Raw genomic sequence first — 17,132 nt, 5'->3', positions numbered from 1 at the left:
GGTCCGGGAGGATCCCACACGCCGCGGAGCAACTAAGCCCGTGCACCACAACTACTGAGCCTGCGCTCTAGAGGCCGTGAGCCACAACTACTGAGCCCATGTGCCACAACTACTGAAGCCCGCGAGCCTAGAGCCCATGCTCTGAAACAAGAGAAGCCACCACAATGAGAAGCCCATGCACCGCAACGAAGAGTGGCCCCCGCTCACTGCAACTAGAGAAAGCCCGTGTGCAGCAACAAAGACTCAACGCAGCCAAAAAAAAAAAGTAAAATGAACCTGAAGAGAAAGGATACTGGGTGTTGACGCTGTTTGGGGGCAGCCTGGCCCCTGGGCCTTGTGTCCGTAGTGGGTGATTGTGGGCTTTTGGGTCAGACAACTGAGCACCACTCTCTGCTGAAGCACCTTCTTTATCACCGTAACGATCCCTGGCCCCTTTCATGGTCTCTAGTACCTGAGGGAAGATGACTCAGAAGTGGGGCCTGGCACCGAATCCTGCAGACCCACTACCCCTTGCTCCGCTTCTCGTCAGTTTTGCCAGCAGGTGTTACTGTTAATGACTTAACTCAGCCTCACAGTTCTATTACCTCATTGCCATCCCATGATACACCTCTGGTGCTTCTGCCAAACTGCAAGGCAATTAAGCTACAGAGATCGTCGCAATTTGCAAGATTTCTTGCTTGAAAATTCATTTTCTGACCTAGCCATCAATTTTCCCACCCTTCAATTTACTTCAGCTAACATTTATTGAGCCCCACAATTTGGTACAGAAGGACTCATGGAGACTCAAATATGTGTAAGTTACTGAATTTGTCCTCAAGAAGCTCAGAAAGTCAGTTTAGTGGGAAAGAGCCCTGTAAACAGATATATACAGTGCCTGAGTGTTGTGATTAGGATGCGCACAGCGGTCTGTGGAACCCTATTCCCAACGAGGGCTTGAATGCTTTCCTGAAGGAAACCATGCCCAAATTGTGCTGTAAAGTTTAGGAATTGGGGAAGGGGGCAAAAGGAAGAATGGGATTGCAAATTTAGGAAACTGTGAATGCAGAGGAACAAGCAGCAGTTTAAAATATTGCAGTTCCAAGTTTGAGTGGAGGTGCATTAGTTTGGAGCTAGGACCAGAGAGGGCTTGGCTTTGTGTGTAGGCTAAGAACTTTATCCTGGAAGTGAAGTTGCAAGATATGAGCGCACAATCTCAAAATCAGTCCAGGTGAAGTAATACAAATTCTAACATGACATACCAATTAAATAATTAACTATATTGACTCATTCAGAGGTTCTCGTCTCCATGAAGACAGGAAAGAAAGGAAGTTCTTCACCTCTTAAACGTCTTCATTTTGGTATGATTTCCTCCTTTAGGTATTTTTCTTCCTTTTTCTATATTCCTAGTATAATCTGTTGACACCAATGAATCTCTGTCAGGACAGTAAAGTGGCGGCTCCCATGTACTCCAGATTTGCATGGGGTCTTACACATTTCCCAAACTTTGTTGATTGTGAAGTCTCTTCACTGCATTTATCTACTCTTACCCCCCTCCCCCAAGACCACCAAAATAACCTATTCATCTAAAACCAAGTTTCTCGCTTAGTGATTTAATGGAGAACACTGTTGTGACATAATCTTTGTAGTGACTCAGAGGGGAAGTCAAGGGTGATTTTTATAGGGTTTTTGGAGTCTAGGTTGGAGTAGTTTAAGGTGGCCTTTTCGATGTGGGGATCTTACTGGGATTGGACATAGTACATGGTATAATAGTTTAGGGCTGCTGGACACAGCAAGATGAGGGACTTGAAGTCAGATGTGCCCCCTTTTTGATAAGAAAGGGCATTTGCCCAGTTGAGTGATCAATTCAACTTCTCAGTGCCTGAGAGGGAAGCTTTTTATCCAGATTAGCAACTTGTTGTTCAGATGAATGGATTTTCAGGAAGCTTCTAAAGCTAACAATGAAATTATGTACTGATTTACAGCCTGTCCTTGTTGGCAAGAATTTCCTGGAACAAACAGTAAAGTTATGTTGATTTAAGGTCATAGTTTTCAGTGATCATAATTAAGCCATGGGTTATAGATGGCTCAGTTCTCACAATAAAATCTTATGAATACCTTGAATACTGTGTAAGAGGAAGGGACTTTTAAATCTTGATAGTTTATATTAAATCATTTTCTATTAACATTCTTCAGACACAAATTTCACATTTTTTTAAATTTAAGAAGTGATGCTACTTGTTTTCTTTATGTATAAAGAAATAGGATTGTCAACACATTTTTAATTTACTTTTGGCTGCACTGGGTCTTCATTGCTGCACACGGGCTTTCTCTAGTTACGACGAATGGGGGCTACTCTTCGTTGTGGTGCAGGGGCACCTCATTGCGGTGGCTTCTCTTGTTGCAGAGCACAGGCTCTACGTGCACGGGCTTCAGTAGTTGTGGCACACGGGCTCAGTAGTTGTGGCTCGCGGGCTCTAGAGCGCAGGCTCAGTAGTTGTGGCACACGGGCTTAGTTGCTCCGTGGCATGTGGGATCTTCCTGGACCAGGGATCAAACCCATGTCCCCTACACTGGCAGGTGGATTCTTAACCACTGTGCCACCAGGGAAGTCCCACATTTAAAAAATATTTATTTATTTATTTGGTTGTGCAGGTCAGTTTCAGCAGGTGGACTCCTTTAGTTGCGGCTCCAGGGCTCCTTAGTTGCGGCACATGGGCTCCTTAGTTGTGGCATGCGAACACAATTGTGGCATGCACGTGGAATCTAGTTCCCTGACCAGGGATCGAACCCGAGCCCCCTGCGTTGGGAGCGCAGAGTCCTACCCACTGTGCCACCAGGGAAGTCCCGACACATTTTTAAATTACATATAATCATATTTGGTTGGGGGGGGACAAATGTTAATTAAAATGTAACCTGAATTGTATGTATTAAGTGTATCCAAACTGCTTTTGTGACCTAACATTTGGAATTTTTGCATTAAAAAAATCAACTAGTAAAGTTTTCCTATATCTTATTATGAAAATTTTCAGACAAAAAAGTTGAAAAAAATTTACAGTAACTATCCATATACCCACCACATTTTATTATATATATTGTCACATATCTATCAATCTATCCATTCATCAATCTGTCTTATTTTGATGCATTTCATAGTTGGAGACTTTAGTACACTTCCCCCAAAATACTTCAGTGTCATATCATTAACTATATTATGTGCATATGCATACTTCATATGATATGTATATTTCAGCATGTATGTCATTAACTACAGTGAAATGCACACATCTTAACCCTACCATTCCTTGAGTTCCAATATAAGCATTGTTAAAAGATAAACTGAAACATGTTAAAATTTTTAAGAGTTTATTTGAGCAAACATTGATTTGAATCAGGCAGCATCCAATATAGCAGATAGAAAGGAGCTCTGAGGAGCTGGAGCTGTATAATGAAAGACTTTTCTAGCCAGAAGGGAGCAGGGACAAGGAAGTTATTCCAGGCAAAAAAGTGGGTTGGTTATTGCAAGTTTACTTTCCTTTAGGGGATGGCAGGGGTCCAACAAGCAGATTACCTAACTAGTGCTGATCAAGCGATTCCATTTCTGGGAGAGCCCAAACTAATTAAGTTAATTCTGCATTTGCTGGTGTGGGGTTTAGCATAAGAAACTCCATTTTAGGCCTCTTGTCTTGTTTCTTAACAGCATATACTAGAGCAAGATAAAAGATTTTGTCCAGAAAGTAACCACTGTTTTGATTTTTTTTCCACCATAGATTAGTTTTGCCTCTTCTAGGACTTCTATAAATGGAATTATACAAAATGTGCTGTTTGGATTAGGCTTTGTACACACATCATAATTTTTTAAATCTTTTTATTTTGAGATAATAATTATAGGTTCACAGAGGGTTATAAGAAATAATACAGAGAGATCACATGCATTCTTTACTCAGTTTCCCCCATTGGCAAATCCATGCATAACTATAGTACAATATCATAAACAGGAGACTTATATTGACACAATCTACCAACCTTATTCAGGTTTTACCGGTTTTACATACACTCATTTGAGGATGTGTATTTAGTTGGATGCAATATTATCACCTGTGCTGATTCATGTGACCACCACCAGTCAAGATACAGAACAGTTCCTTCAGAAGAATCTCTTGCACTACCCTTTTATAGCCACAGTCACTTCATTTTCTATCCTTCACTAAACCCTGGGCAACAACTAATCTGTTCTCCATCTCTTTAAGTTTGTCATTTCAAGAATATTATGTAAGTGGAATCATACAGCATTCATTAACTACAATGACATGCACATATCTTAACTGTACCATTCCTTGACTTCCAATGTAAGCATTGTTAAAAGACAAACTGAGGCATATTAAAGCTTTTAATATTGGCCTTTGAGATAGCTTTTCCTTTTTTTTTTTTTTTTCCCACACCGTGTGGCTTGCAGGATCTTAGTTCCCCGACCAGGGATTGAACCCAGGCTCTGGCAGTGAAAGCGCCAAGTCCTAGCCACTGGACCACTAGGAAGTTCCCAAGATAGGCTTTTTTACTCAGTATAATCCCCTTGAGATCCATACAAGTTGTTATGTGTATTTGTTTTTATCTCTGGGTAGTATTCCTTGATATGAATGTACCATAGTTTGACTAACCACTCACCTTTGGAGGACATCTTGATTGTTTCCAGGTCTGGCTATTATGAATAAAGCTGCTACAACCATTTGTTTACAAGTTCTTATGTAAACTTAAGTTTTGATCCACAAAAGGATCAAATTGATCCATAAGTAACAACTTCCTGGGAAAACAAAGACCAACACTTTTTAAATTCAGACATTTAATATCACAATGTCAACCATTAAATTAAAAAATTACCAGGCATAACAAGAAGCAGGAGAAGGTGACACATAAGCAGAAGAAAATCAATGGAAACAGACTCAGAAATGACATAGATGATGAATTAGGAGACATAACTTTAAAGTAGGCCAACAAGGAAAAATGGTTACATCAGAGTGGTGAAATTATGGATGATTTTTAAAAACTTCTAAATATATATATAAAGAAAAGTTTTAAATATTAGCATATTATGTATCTCTAAGTACTATAATGTTGTTTAGCATATTTTAAAATGTCATATATTCTTTTCTAATTTAATGTTAATGTTAGATTGTTCCCAGTTAATTTGTGTAGCCCTAGTTTATTTTCATTTCCACATAATATTCCAGTATAAGAACATGAATATCTATTTTTCTGATGATGGACATTTATTTCCAAGAAAAGAGAAGTGATAAAGACCAAATTTAGGATACTGATTACCTCTTAGGGGAGGAAGAGAGGAAAGAGGATGGGACAGGGATAGGTATCTGGAACTATACAGTGTGGTAAGACTTCATCTCTTAAGCTGAAAGGTGTGGATGTTCATTATTCTTTTTTTCCCTTTTTAAAAAATTTAGATATAGTTGATGCACAATATTATATGTTATAGGTATACAACATGGTGATTCACAATTTTTAAAGGTTATACTCCATTTGTAGTTAGTATAAAATTTTGGCTGTATTCCCTGTGTTGTACAATATATCCTTGTAGTTTATTTATTTAATACATAACAGTTTGTACTTCTTAATCCCCCACCCTTATCTTGCCCCTCCCCACTTCTCTCTCCCCACTGGTAACCACTAATTTGTTCTCTGTATCTGTGAGCCTGTGTCCTTTTTGTTATAGTCACTAGTTTTATTTTTAGATTCCACATATAAGTGATATCATACAGTATATGTCTTTCTCTATCTGACTTATTTCACTTAGCATAATACCCTTCAAGTTCATCCATGTTGCTGCAAATAGCAGAATTTCATTATTTTTTATGACCGAGTAGTAGTATTACATTGTGTGTGTGTATATGTGTGTGTGTATATATCTCATCTTTATTATCCATTCATCTGTTGATGGATTCTTAGGTGGTTGCTTCTATATCTTGCCAGTTGTAAATAATGCTGCTATGAACATTGGGGTGCATGTGCATGTATCTTTTTGAATTAGTGTTTTTGCTTTTTTCAGATATATACCCAGGAGTGGAATTGCTGGGTCATATGATAGTTCTGTTTTTAGTTTTTTGAGAAACCTCCATATTTTTTTTCCACAGTGGCTGCACCAATTTTCATTCTCACCAACAATATAAGAGGGTTCCCTTTTCTCCACATCCTTGCCAACATTTGTTATTTGTGGTCTTTTTGATGGTAGCCATTCTGACAGGTGTGAGGTGATATCTCATTGTGGTTTTAATTTGCATTGCTCTGATGATTAAAGACGTTGAGCATCTTGTCATATGCCTGTTGGACATCTGTGTGTCTTCTTTGCAAAAATGTCTATTCAGGTCTTCTGTCCATTTTTTAATCGATTTTTTTTTTTAATGTTGAGTTGTCAGAGTTCTTTGTATATTTTGGATATTAACACCTTATCAGTCATATCATTAGCAAATATCTTCTCCCATTCAGCAGGTTGTCTTTTCATTTTGTCAGTGTTTCCGTTGCTGTACAAAATCTTTTAAGTCTAATTGGGTCCCATTTGTTTATTTTTGCTTTTGTTTCCCTTGCTTTAGGAGACAGATCCAAAAAAATATTGTTATAATTTACGTCAAGGCGTGTTCTGCATATGTTTTCTTCTAGAATTTTTATGTTTTCCCATCTGTCAGTTAAGTCTTTAAAACATTTTGAGTTTATTTTTGTATATGGTGTGAGAAAGTAGTCTAGCTTGATTCTTTTGCATGTAGATGTCCAGTTTTCCCTACACCATTTATTAAAGAGGCTGTCTTTTCCCCATTGTATATTCTTGCCTCCTTTTTTGTAGACTAATTGACTATGTAAGTATGGGTTCATTTTTGGGCTCTCTGTTCTGTTCCATTGATCCATGGGTCTGTTTTTGTGGCAGTACCATACTGTTTTGATAATTGTAGCTTATTAGTATAGTTTGAAACCAAAGAGTGTGATACCTCCCACTTTGTTTTTCTTTCTCAAGATTGTTTTGGCTGTCTGGGATCTTTTGTGTTTCCATACAAATTTTAAAATTATGTGTTCTAGTTCTGTTAAAAATGCCATTGGTATTTTGATAGGGACTGCATTGAATTTGTAAATTGCCTTGGCTAATATGGTCATTTTAACAAGATTAATTCTTCCAATCCATGAGCACAATATATCTTTCATTTGGTCTTCAACTTCTTTCATCAATGTCTTATTGTTTTCCAAAGTACAGGTGTTTTACCTCCTTAGTTAGATTTATTCCTAGGTATTATTATTATTATTATTTATTTTTTTTTTTTGCGGTATGCAGGCCTCTCACTGCCGTGGCCTCCCCCGCCGTGGAGCACAGGCTCTGGACACGCAGGCCCAGCGGCCGTGGCCCACGGGCCCAGCCGCTCCGCGGCACGCGGGATCCTCCCGGACCGGGGCACGAACCCGCGTCCCCTGCACCGGCAGGCGGACCCCCAACCATTGCGCCACCAGGGAAGCCCTATATTCTTTTTGATGCAACTGTAAATGGGGTTGTTTTCTTAATGTCTCCAACAGTTCATTGTTAGTGTATAGAAACACTTTGTATCCTGCAGCTTTACTGAGCTCATTTAATAGTTCTAATAGATTTTAGGTGGCATATTTAGAATTTTCAAAATATATTATCATCTGCAAACAGTGACAGTTTTACTTCTTTCTTTCCAATTTGGATTGCTTTTACTTCTTCTTGTCTAATTTCTAAATTACTGATTCACTTTCCTTACTGGTAATTAGTCTGCTCATATTTTGTAATTCTTACCGATTCAGTTTTGGGAGAGTGCACGTTTCTAGGAATCTGTCCATTTCTTCTGGGTTGTCCATTTTATTGGCATATAATAGGTTGTAGTAACCTCTATGATCCTTTGTGTTTCTATGGTGTCAATTGTAACTTCTCCTTTTTCTTTTCTGATTTTATTGATTTGGGCCCTGTCTTCTTATTTTCTTGATGAGTCTGGGTAAAAGTTTATCAATTTTTTTTATCTTTTCAAGAACCAGCTCTTAGTTTCATTGATGTTTTCTAATGTTTTTTAGGTCTCTATTTAATTTATTTCTGCTCTGATCTTTATTATTTCTTTCCTTCTACTAACTTTGGGTTTTGTTTGTTCATATTTTTCTAGTTCCTTTAGGTATTGCTATAAAATTCCCTCTTAGAGCTGATTTTGCTGCAGCCCATAGATTTTGGATCATTGTGTTTCTATTTTCACTTGCCTCTAGGTATTTTTTAAATTTCCTCTTTGATTTTCTCAGTGACCCATTGGTTGTTTAGTAGCATATTGTTTATCCTCCATGTATTTGTTCTTTTTTGCATTTCTTTTCTCATAGTTGATTTCTAGTCTTATAGTGTTGTGGTAGGAGAAGATGTTTGATATGATTTTAGGCTTCTTAAATTTATTGAGACTTGTTTAATCTGTTGCTTAAGCCAGTGTTTCCCTGTTGATTTTCTGTCTGGATGATCTGTCCAGATATATCTGATAAGGGGTTAATATCCAAAATATACAAAGAACTCCAACAACTCAACATCAAAAATCAAACAACCTGATTTGAAAATGGGCAGAGGATCTGAATAGACATTCTCCAAAGAAGAGATACAGATGGCCAACAGATACATGAAAAGATGCTCAATATCACTAATCATCAGGGTGATGTAAATCAAAACCACAATGAAATATCACCTCACACCTGTCAGAATGGCTATTATCAAAAAGACAACAAATAACAAGTGTTGGCGAGGATGTGGAGAAAAGGGAACCATTGTGAACTGTTGACAGAAATGTAAAGTTGTGAAGCCACTATGGAAAACAGTGTGGCGTTTTCTCAAAGAATTAAAAATAGGACAACCCGGGCTTTCCTGGTGGCACAGTGGTTGAGAGTCCGCCTGCTGATGCAGGGGACATGGGTTCGTGCCCCGGTCCAGGAAGATCCCACATGCCGTGGAGCAGCTGGGCCTGTGAGCCATGGCCGCTGAGCCTGCACGTCCAAAGCCTGTGCTCCACAACGGGAGAGGCCACAACAGTGAGGCCCGCGTACTGCAAAAAAATAAATAAATAAATAAAATAAAAAAATAGGACAACCCTATGATCCATCAATTCCACTTCTGCGTATTTTTCCAAAGAAAACAAAAACACTAATTTGAAAAGATATATGCACCCCTAAGTTCATTGCAGCCTTATTCACAATAACCAAGATAAGGAAGCAACCTAAGTGCTCAGGGACAGATGAATGGATTAAAAATATATATATAATGGAATATTACCCAGCCACAAAAAAGAATGAAATCTTGCCATTTGCAATAACATGGATGGACCTGGAGGGTACTGTGCTATGTGAAATAAGTCAGGCAGAGAAAGACAAATATTGTATGATTTCACTTTTATGTGGAATCTAAAAAACAAAACAAATGAACAAACGAAACAGAAACAGTCATATACATGGAGAAGAAACAGGTGGCTGGCAGAGTGGGAGGGGATGGGGAGACGAGCGAGATAGGTGAGGGAGATTTAGAGGCATAAACTTCCAGTTACAAAATAAATAAGTCATGGGGATGAAATGTACAGTGTAAAAAAAAAGTAATTACAGAAATCATAATACATATTTAGATCCAGAATAGGTATATTAGTGTTATTTCTAAAGCTTTTTTAAGATCTCCCCCACCCATATTCTTTGAAAATACATTGGTAAAAAATTAGAGATCAAAAGGGTGAAAGAGCTAATCAGTGCATGTGTGATTTCTCTCTAGACGTGTCTTCTAAGGTAGTAGCCCATTTTCCAACAAAGCAGACTTGCTGTTTCCCTTGGAAAGATTCCTTCCTCTTATTGTAAAATTTGCTTTTTGTTAATCTCACATTCAGTTATAATTATTGTTGTCTGTCTTTTCAGTGTTTATTCGTTGCCTCAATATTAAACAATGAAACTGCAATTTAGTAATCTTTATTTAATTCCTTTTCTCGTATTATATTTATCCTTCTTATAAATGACTGAAATTATTTGCATATATGCGTCATGAGAAATACATTTCATTGAGCAACCTAGATGTGCAAGCTTCTTTACGTATTACTGTTTCCTGTACAGACTTCGCAGATCGTCTGTAAACAATCTATAAAAGTACTTCTATAAAAGTACCATTTCCACCTTCCTTCTAACATAATAGCTCTTGACCTGTAACCTTAAAAGAACACAGAGTTGTAATATCAGTGAGTTACTTATGAGACATGAATACATTTCCTATAAATTACACTTTAGGAAAAAATGCAGAGGGAGGGACTTTTCTGGTGGCTCAGTGGCTAAGAATCCGCCTGCCAATGCAGGGGACATGGGTTTGAGTCCTGGTCTGGGAAGATCCCACATGCCATAGAGCAACTAAGCCTGTGCGCCACAACTACTGAGCCTGCGCTCTAGAGCCCGCGAGCCGCAACTGCTGAAGCCCGCGTGCCTAGACCCTGTGCTCCACAACAAGAGAAGCCACCGTAATAAGAAGCCCACGCACCGCAATGAAGAGTAGCCCCCGCTCGCCGCAACTAGAGAAAAGCCGGGGTGCAGTAACAAAGACCCAATGCAGCCAAAAAAATTTAAAATAAATAAATGAATAAAATATTAAAGGATCTAGAACAGTGTGTGGCATTTGCATCATGTAAATATTTAAAAAAATGCAGAGGGAGACAGGCTACAATTTTTTTTTTTTTTTTTTTTTTGCCGTACGCGGCCTCTCACTGCTGCGGCCTCTCCCGCTGCAGAGCACAGGCTCCGGACGCCCAGGCCCAGCGGCCATGGCCCACGGGCCCAGCCGCTCTACGGCATGTGGGATCCTCCTGGACTGGGGCACGAACCCGTGTCCCCTGCACCGGCAGGCGGACTACCAACCACGGTGCCACCAGGGAAGCCCAGAGGCGACAATTTTTTAAATGAAATAAGTGATGTTCAACATTTTCTCCTTCAAAAAATACCATTAAAAAAAAAATCTTGGATCTTGTATTTTCACCATAGGACAATATCTTTGATGGTTTCTTTCCAGTAATGGTTAAGAGAATAGGCTTCAGAGTCAGGCCTCCAGGATTTGAATCCCAGCTCTGCCATTCACCAGCTGTGTAATCTAATACAAGTTATTAAGTCATTTACTCTCTTTGAGCCTTAGTCTATTTACAAAATGAGGGTAATAATAGTATTTATTTCTTGGGTTGAGGAGGGGGTAACAGAAAGCTCTTAGCATCGTGCCTAATAAAGTTCTTAAGGACAGTACTTAGTTCAATCTATACTAATCGTTGGCTTATTGTTTTGACAAATATTTCAGTGTATTTGTGGAAATCACCTAAATTTGTATAGTGTTCAAAAGAAAAATTTAATGATGGAATTATTAAAATGTGAAATAATCCCTTGGGGCTCTGCTGTCCCTCACAAATCATGCTAGTTTATAATGACGTCATAAGACTGCACACTTGAATGATAACTTAGTCGATTTTCATTCTCAGCATTTAATATCCTGAAACTACCTCTTATTAACTACATTGACTAAATTTTTACTTTAGCTGATATTTCTTTGCTTGAAGAAGAGAAAGTTTAGATACAGTCTGAAGTCTTCAAGTGTTGGGGATATGGCTACCCGTTCCCCTTCCAACCTAAGTCAGAAGTTCAAAGAGGAAAAACATTTACATGAATGTAAAATATTATAGTCCCAAATAATACCTTATGAACCTTTGGTTTCAACATATTGCATGGCATTATGTATTTAATGAAAATGTTGATGAAAAGATCTTTCCTCTGTTAAAACTAGCAGAGACGTAGACCTCCTTTCATCTTCTTTATGTTTGCTTTATGGCATCATTGTCCTTCCGTATCTCCTGATTCAAGACTTGTCATCTTTGACTCATACCCTGTCAATTTCACTTCCTTATGTCTGTCCAATCTGTTTCTTCCTGCCTGTTCTCAATACTGCCACCTATTACCTTTGCCTCCTACACTGCCAGTTTCACCATTTCCAATCCATTTCATCTATTTCCAGGGAAAGACGCCCCTGAGAAATCTCCAGAGACTCCTTATTGCCTCTGGAGTAATGTCTAAACACCTTACCCTGGCTACTAGCAAGGCTTTCCAGGACTCCACCCACCTCCCATTATCCCCTTTAAGTTGCCGACAGTTCAGCTGGTCGGCACTGATCCGCTTACTTCCTCCACTGTAAGCTATTCTTGTTTGACAAGCCTGTCTCCTTTTTGTCAGCCTTCCTACTTCGCGCGAAGAAACTGACTCTCAGAGGAATTAAGTGACTATGACAGCACCTGTGGGGGGATGTGAAACCAAGTTTCTCTGACTCAGACTCTTTACTCCTAGATACTTGTGCATATTTCTTAAGAAAAAGGATATTCTCTTATTTAGCCACAGTACAAGTCTCAAACTCAGGAAACTTAACATTGATGTAGTATCATTATATGTTATACAGGCCATATTCAAATTTCACCAATCATCCTTTATAGGAAGATTTCCCCATGCAGAATCCCATTCAGGATCAAACCTTGCCTTTCATTCTCATAATTCTTCAATCTTCTTTAACCTGGAATGGTTCCTTAGCCTCGTTTTTTTTTTTTAAGTTTTTAAAAATTTATTTATTTATTCTTGGCTGTGTTGGGTCTTCGTTGCTGCGTGCGGGGTTTCTCTAGTTGCCGCGAGCAGGGGCTACTCTTTGTTGTAGTGCGCAGGCTTCTCACTGCGGTGGCTTCTCTTGTTGCGGAGCACTGGCTCTAGGCATGCGGGCTTCAGTAGTTGTGGCTTGCGGGCTCTAGAGCTCAGGCTCAGTAGTTGTGGCACACGGGCTTAGCTGCTCCGCGGCACATGGGATCTTCCTAGGCCAGGGCTCGAACCCGTGTCCCCTGAATTGGCAGGCGGATTCTTAACCACTGCACCACCAGGGAAGTTGAAGCCTTGTTTTGTTTTCAAGGCATTGACAGCTTTTAAGGAGTACAGGCCAGTTATTTGAAAATTTCCCTCAATGTAGCTTTTCCTGAGTGTTACCTCACGAACAGACTCAGGTTATGGATTTTTAGCAGGAATATTACGTAAGTGAAGTTGTATACTTCTTACTGCATCGCAAAACCAGGCACACGATGACAGCTGTCTCATTCCCAGCAATATTCACCTTTGACCACTTGGATAAGGTGGTGTGTGGCCCACCGTAAAGCCACCATTTTCCCCTTTGTGATCAATAAGCAATCTGTGGGGACATAGTCTGACTGTAAACAACCTTTTCCTCAGCAAACTTTCACCCAGTGGTTTTAACATTCACTGATGTTTAATGACAGTGATCACTATGATAGTTGTAAAGTGATGATTTTTCTAACTCTTGTTTAGTCTACATTTATTACATGGCAGCCTAGTGGAAGGAGGATCTTTCCCTTTTTTCCCTCTATTACTTTTTAATCAGGAAAACAAAACAAACAAAAAACCTAAAAAAATAACTGGATACCATTCTAACTGGCGTGCGGTTGGTCCCCCTCCCCTTCAGCGAGCTGGGCCTAGCTTCTGAGACCCGGACCTTTACTCCTTTGCCTCCAGTGCTCACAGCCTTGTGGGTGATGGGCGTCAGCCACACAAACTGACTGATTTACTATTTTGTTGTGCAGTTGGTTGCTCCAGATATTCTAAAATGACACCCCAGTCTCTACAGCTTGGGAGGAAAATGCTTTTGTGTCTCCACCTCTACGCTATCTTTATGCTTCATCTGTGGAACACAAAAACATTTGTTCCAAAGCCTCCCAAATTAAATGTGCTGAAAGCCGGGGTGGGGGGTGTTTAAAATGTAGATTGCTGAGGTCCTGCTCCAGAGGGTCCGATTTAGTAGATCTGGGTTAGGGCCCAGAGATCAGGTGGTCTGCGGATCAAACCTTGAGAAACATCACCCTCAAAATGATGGTGGGCAAGTCTCCCTTCCTGGAGAAGTCGGCGCCACTGGCAACTCCCAAAGGGCGCGCTCAGAAAAGGCTGGGGAAACAAAAGGGGGCGTTCATCCTTCCTCGCCCCATCAGCCTTCAGAAACCTACATTCGGCTGATGCCACTCGGGCGCGGGGACCCAGATGCTGGGGTGAAGACGGAAGCGGAGAGTTCCCAGAAGAGAGACCCTCCCTTGGAGCAGGGCGGGCTGGCTCGCGCACAGCGGGACGGAGTGGGGCGACTCCCCCTGCCCCGGTCCGGCCAAGCCGGGTAGCCCCATCGCCAGCCCCCAACGCCGCCGCGCGCCGGCTGAGTGCTTAGTCACCGTGAGGCTGCGCCGGCCCCCGCGCGCCCTCCTCCTTCCCCGGGCCCGCCCACGGGCCGCAACCCCGCGGCGCGCACTTCCGCGTGCATGGCCCTGCCGGCCCGGACTCTGAGCGCGAGCGAGGGGCTCGGCTGGAGGCAGGCGACGCGCACCTTCTCCGGCTACGCGCCACCTTGGGCCCGGGCTGCCTGCGCCTTCTCCCGCGCCATGGCGTTTAGGCAGGGGCCGCAGTCTTCGTGCCCGCCGCCCGCCGCAGGCGTCGCGGCCTGCTACGACTACCTGGTGATCGGGGGCGGCTCGGGCGGGTTGGCCAGCGCGCGCCGGGCGGCCGAGCTGGGCGCCCGGGCCGCCGTGGTGGAGAGCCACAAGCTGGGCGGCACTTGCGTGAGTACCCGCTCGCTCCCGGCGCTTCTCTTCATGCCTGGGTTCCTGCAGCGCCGCGTCCCGCCGTCCCGCTTTGTCTCATCCTCTCTCTGCAGGAACAGCCTGTGCCCTTGCTTAGTGCGACCTCCCCCGACTCCCTGAGGATGGGCCCCCAGCCCTGCGCTGTCCGCTTTCCCACGCGGGTCGGAGTTAGGATCCCAGCGGGGTTTGATGAGACAAGTGTAAAGGGGCTTTTCCGCAGACCCCGAAGCTGAGCCTGTGTCTGTTCCAGCGCAGGTATCATAATAACGCTGGCCGGAGCTGGTGAAATCTAACATAACTTTCCTGCATCCTCACTCCTCAAGGTGGAAGGGTTCCATGCTCGATCTCATCACCAGATCCATGAAACATAAAACTGCATCTAGAATAGTTGCAGCTGGTCTGAGTCTCTGTGGGGAGAGGGGAAGGGAGGATGGAGCCCGTGTCACTGAATTAGGATCCCGGTCCTCTCCCTTCAGTTTCAAGGGCAGAATTTACAGCAGCGGTTCTCACTGTTGCCTGCACATTGGAATCACCTGAGGAGTTGAAAAAATTCTGCTGCCTGGGTGCAGCCTCGGCTTTGGGTGATTCTTAATTGCAGCCAAGGTTGAGAATCACCAGCTACAGTTGACATTGATGTAGGATTTATCGTTAAATGACTTTACAGACCTTTTGTTTTGTTTTGGAGGGATTTTAAAACTACCTCCCCCCAAAAGAGGGTTGTAAATCCTGCGATTGAGGAACTATTACTTTAAAAAATAAGTTTAGTTCCCAAGTTATTGGTGTGGGCTCTTATGTCACAAGACTTGGGCGAGGTACTTGCTGTTAGTATTAAAATGTATCCGAGTGTAACCTGGGCTTGGGCATGGAGTTCTCGAAGTTCCTTTGGAGAGGGATGCTTAAATTACACTACACTGGGAACTCCTTAAGGGCAGAAATGGGTTCATATGTTTGCAAACTCTCATCGCCTTAACAAAGAGCTTGCTCAATAACCGTATGTGAATGAAACTCAAAATTAACAGCTGTGAAAGGGCTGTCTCCAGTGTCCTGTGCTCACTTTTTAAGTTCAAAACGGAAGTGGGAACGAGGAAAGGAAAAATCCCTCTTAATTATCAACTTGCACCTTGACACCTTAGTCTAGACAGACTCTTAGGAGAAGTCTGGCTCTGCAGAAAGCAGATGGAGAGGTGTCACTAAGAGGCCCCCCGGGCAACTGGTGACAACACTTGATAACTACTCATCTTTGTCCCTCTCTACTTTTCTGTTTTCCTCCTTCGCCATGTGTGTCATAATCAGCTTGTGGCAGCCTTCATGGTTGCCTGGTTCCACTGGTATTGATCAAGAAGGGGCTGACCCCATTTTTAGGTTCCTGTTAGAAACGTGAAATGCTTTAAGAGATCAACTACTTCCGAGAGCAAGTAAAGGACAGCTTAGGAGTCAACCATTTACTGCTTCCTTATGGAGTGCCTGGCCTTGCTTATCTCATTATGCTGCAGCAACTTTTATTTTTTAGTAAGCATTGATCTCTTGGGGTAAATCCCCTATTTAATATTTTTATTTCATTCCATTTGGGCTCTTCTCAAACTGCCTTTTGGTTTTGAATTCAAGGAAAGATGTAGTATGCCTTAGAATATCAGAGAAGATAAAACCGACTGATAAGACCTGTTTAGATTTGTCTCCGTATTCTAGTTATCTGGGTTATCCACAGAAGCATTAATAAACTTCTTAGTGCAGTGATTTCCAAACAGGTGTTAGGGAAAATCGAGGCGTTCTGAAGCATGTTTCATTTGTTGCTGTCTTCACTTCTCGTAATCTAAGTGCTAAGTATTTGGATTGGGGCTGGTTGAGATAAAAGGGTAGATACCAACATTTGTAAGACAAAGGTCCCTTCCCTCAAGGAATTTGCGATAAGGTGGGGGGTAGCAAAATGTAGACAGTCAACCCCAGAGTGAGGGGGTCTATGTTAATTGCTGTTATGGTAGTTGAGAGAAGAGTGTAATTATCACTTCTGCTTGCGCACATTGGATAGTTTTGGGATGGAGATAGTATCTTTGTGAACTTGAACTGGATGAATATCATTTTTTGACAGGGTAGGTCAGGGGCAGAGGCACAGAAGCAAGGTATGTTGTGTAATCAAATTTGACTGGAGGGCTTCCCTGGTGGCACAGTGGTTGAGAGTCCGCCTGCCGATGCAGGGGACGTGGGTTCGTGACCCGGTCGGGGAGGATCCCACGTGCCGCGGAGCGGCTGGGCCCGTGAGCCATGGCCGCTGAGCCTGCGCGTCCGGAGCCTGTGCTCAGCAGCGGGAGAGGCCAACAGCGGTGAGAGGCCCGCGTACCGCAAAAAAAAAAAAAAAAAATTGACTGGAGCAGAGGGCGTCTCCTGTAAAGCTGATGGTCAGGTGGTAGTAAAAAGGTAGAGTTTCTGGAAGCACAGTGAACTGTGGAAGGGTTCTGAGCAGGAGAGTGACAC

The 17,132-nt window shown here is 42.0% G+C and overlaps 1 protein-coding gene across 2 annotated transcripts in view; it reads left to right on the top strand.

The window, feature by feature from the left end:
• The first annotated feature begins 331 nt into the window (after positions 1–331).
• GSR (glutathione-disulfide reductase) overlaps positions 332–17,132 on the top strand; it is a 59,201-nt gene continuing 42,400 nt past the window's right edge. The window contains exon 1 of one of the 2 annotated variants that reach the window (XM_060291604.2): positions 332–793. In XM_060291604.2, the coding sequence (XP_060147587.1) occupies positions 776–793 (18 nt within the window). In that variant the 5' untranslated portion in view covers positions 332–775. Of the gene's footprint in view, positions 794–14,310; positions 14,643–17,132 lie in introns of those variants that run through there. The other variant, XM_030832587.3, reaches the window with a different exon arrangement.

Source organism: Globicephala melas, chromosome 21, assembly GCF_963455315.2.
Source record: "Globicephala melas chromosome 21, mGloMel1.2, whole genome shotgun sequence".
In the NCBI taxonomy this organism is placed as follows: Eukaryota; Metazoa; Chordata; class Mammalia; order Artiodactyla; family Delphinidae; genus Globicephala; species Globicephala melas.
Note: the sequence above shows the minus strand (reverse complement) of the source record. Positions and strands in the feature narration are given on the sequence as shown.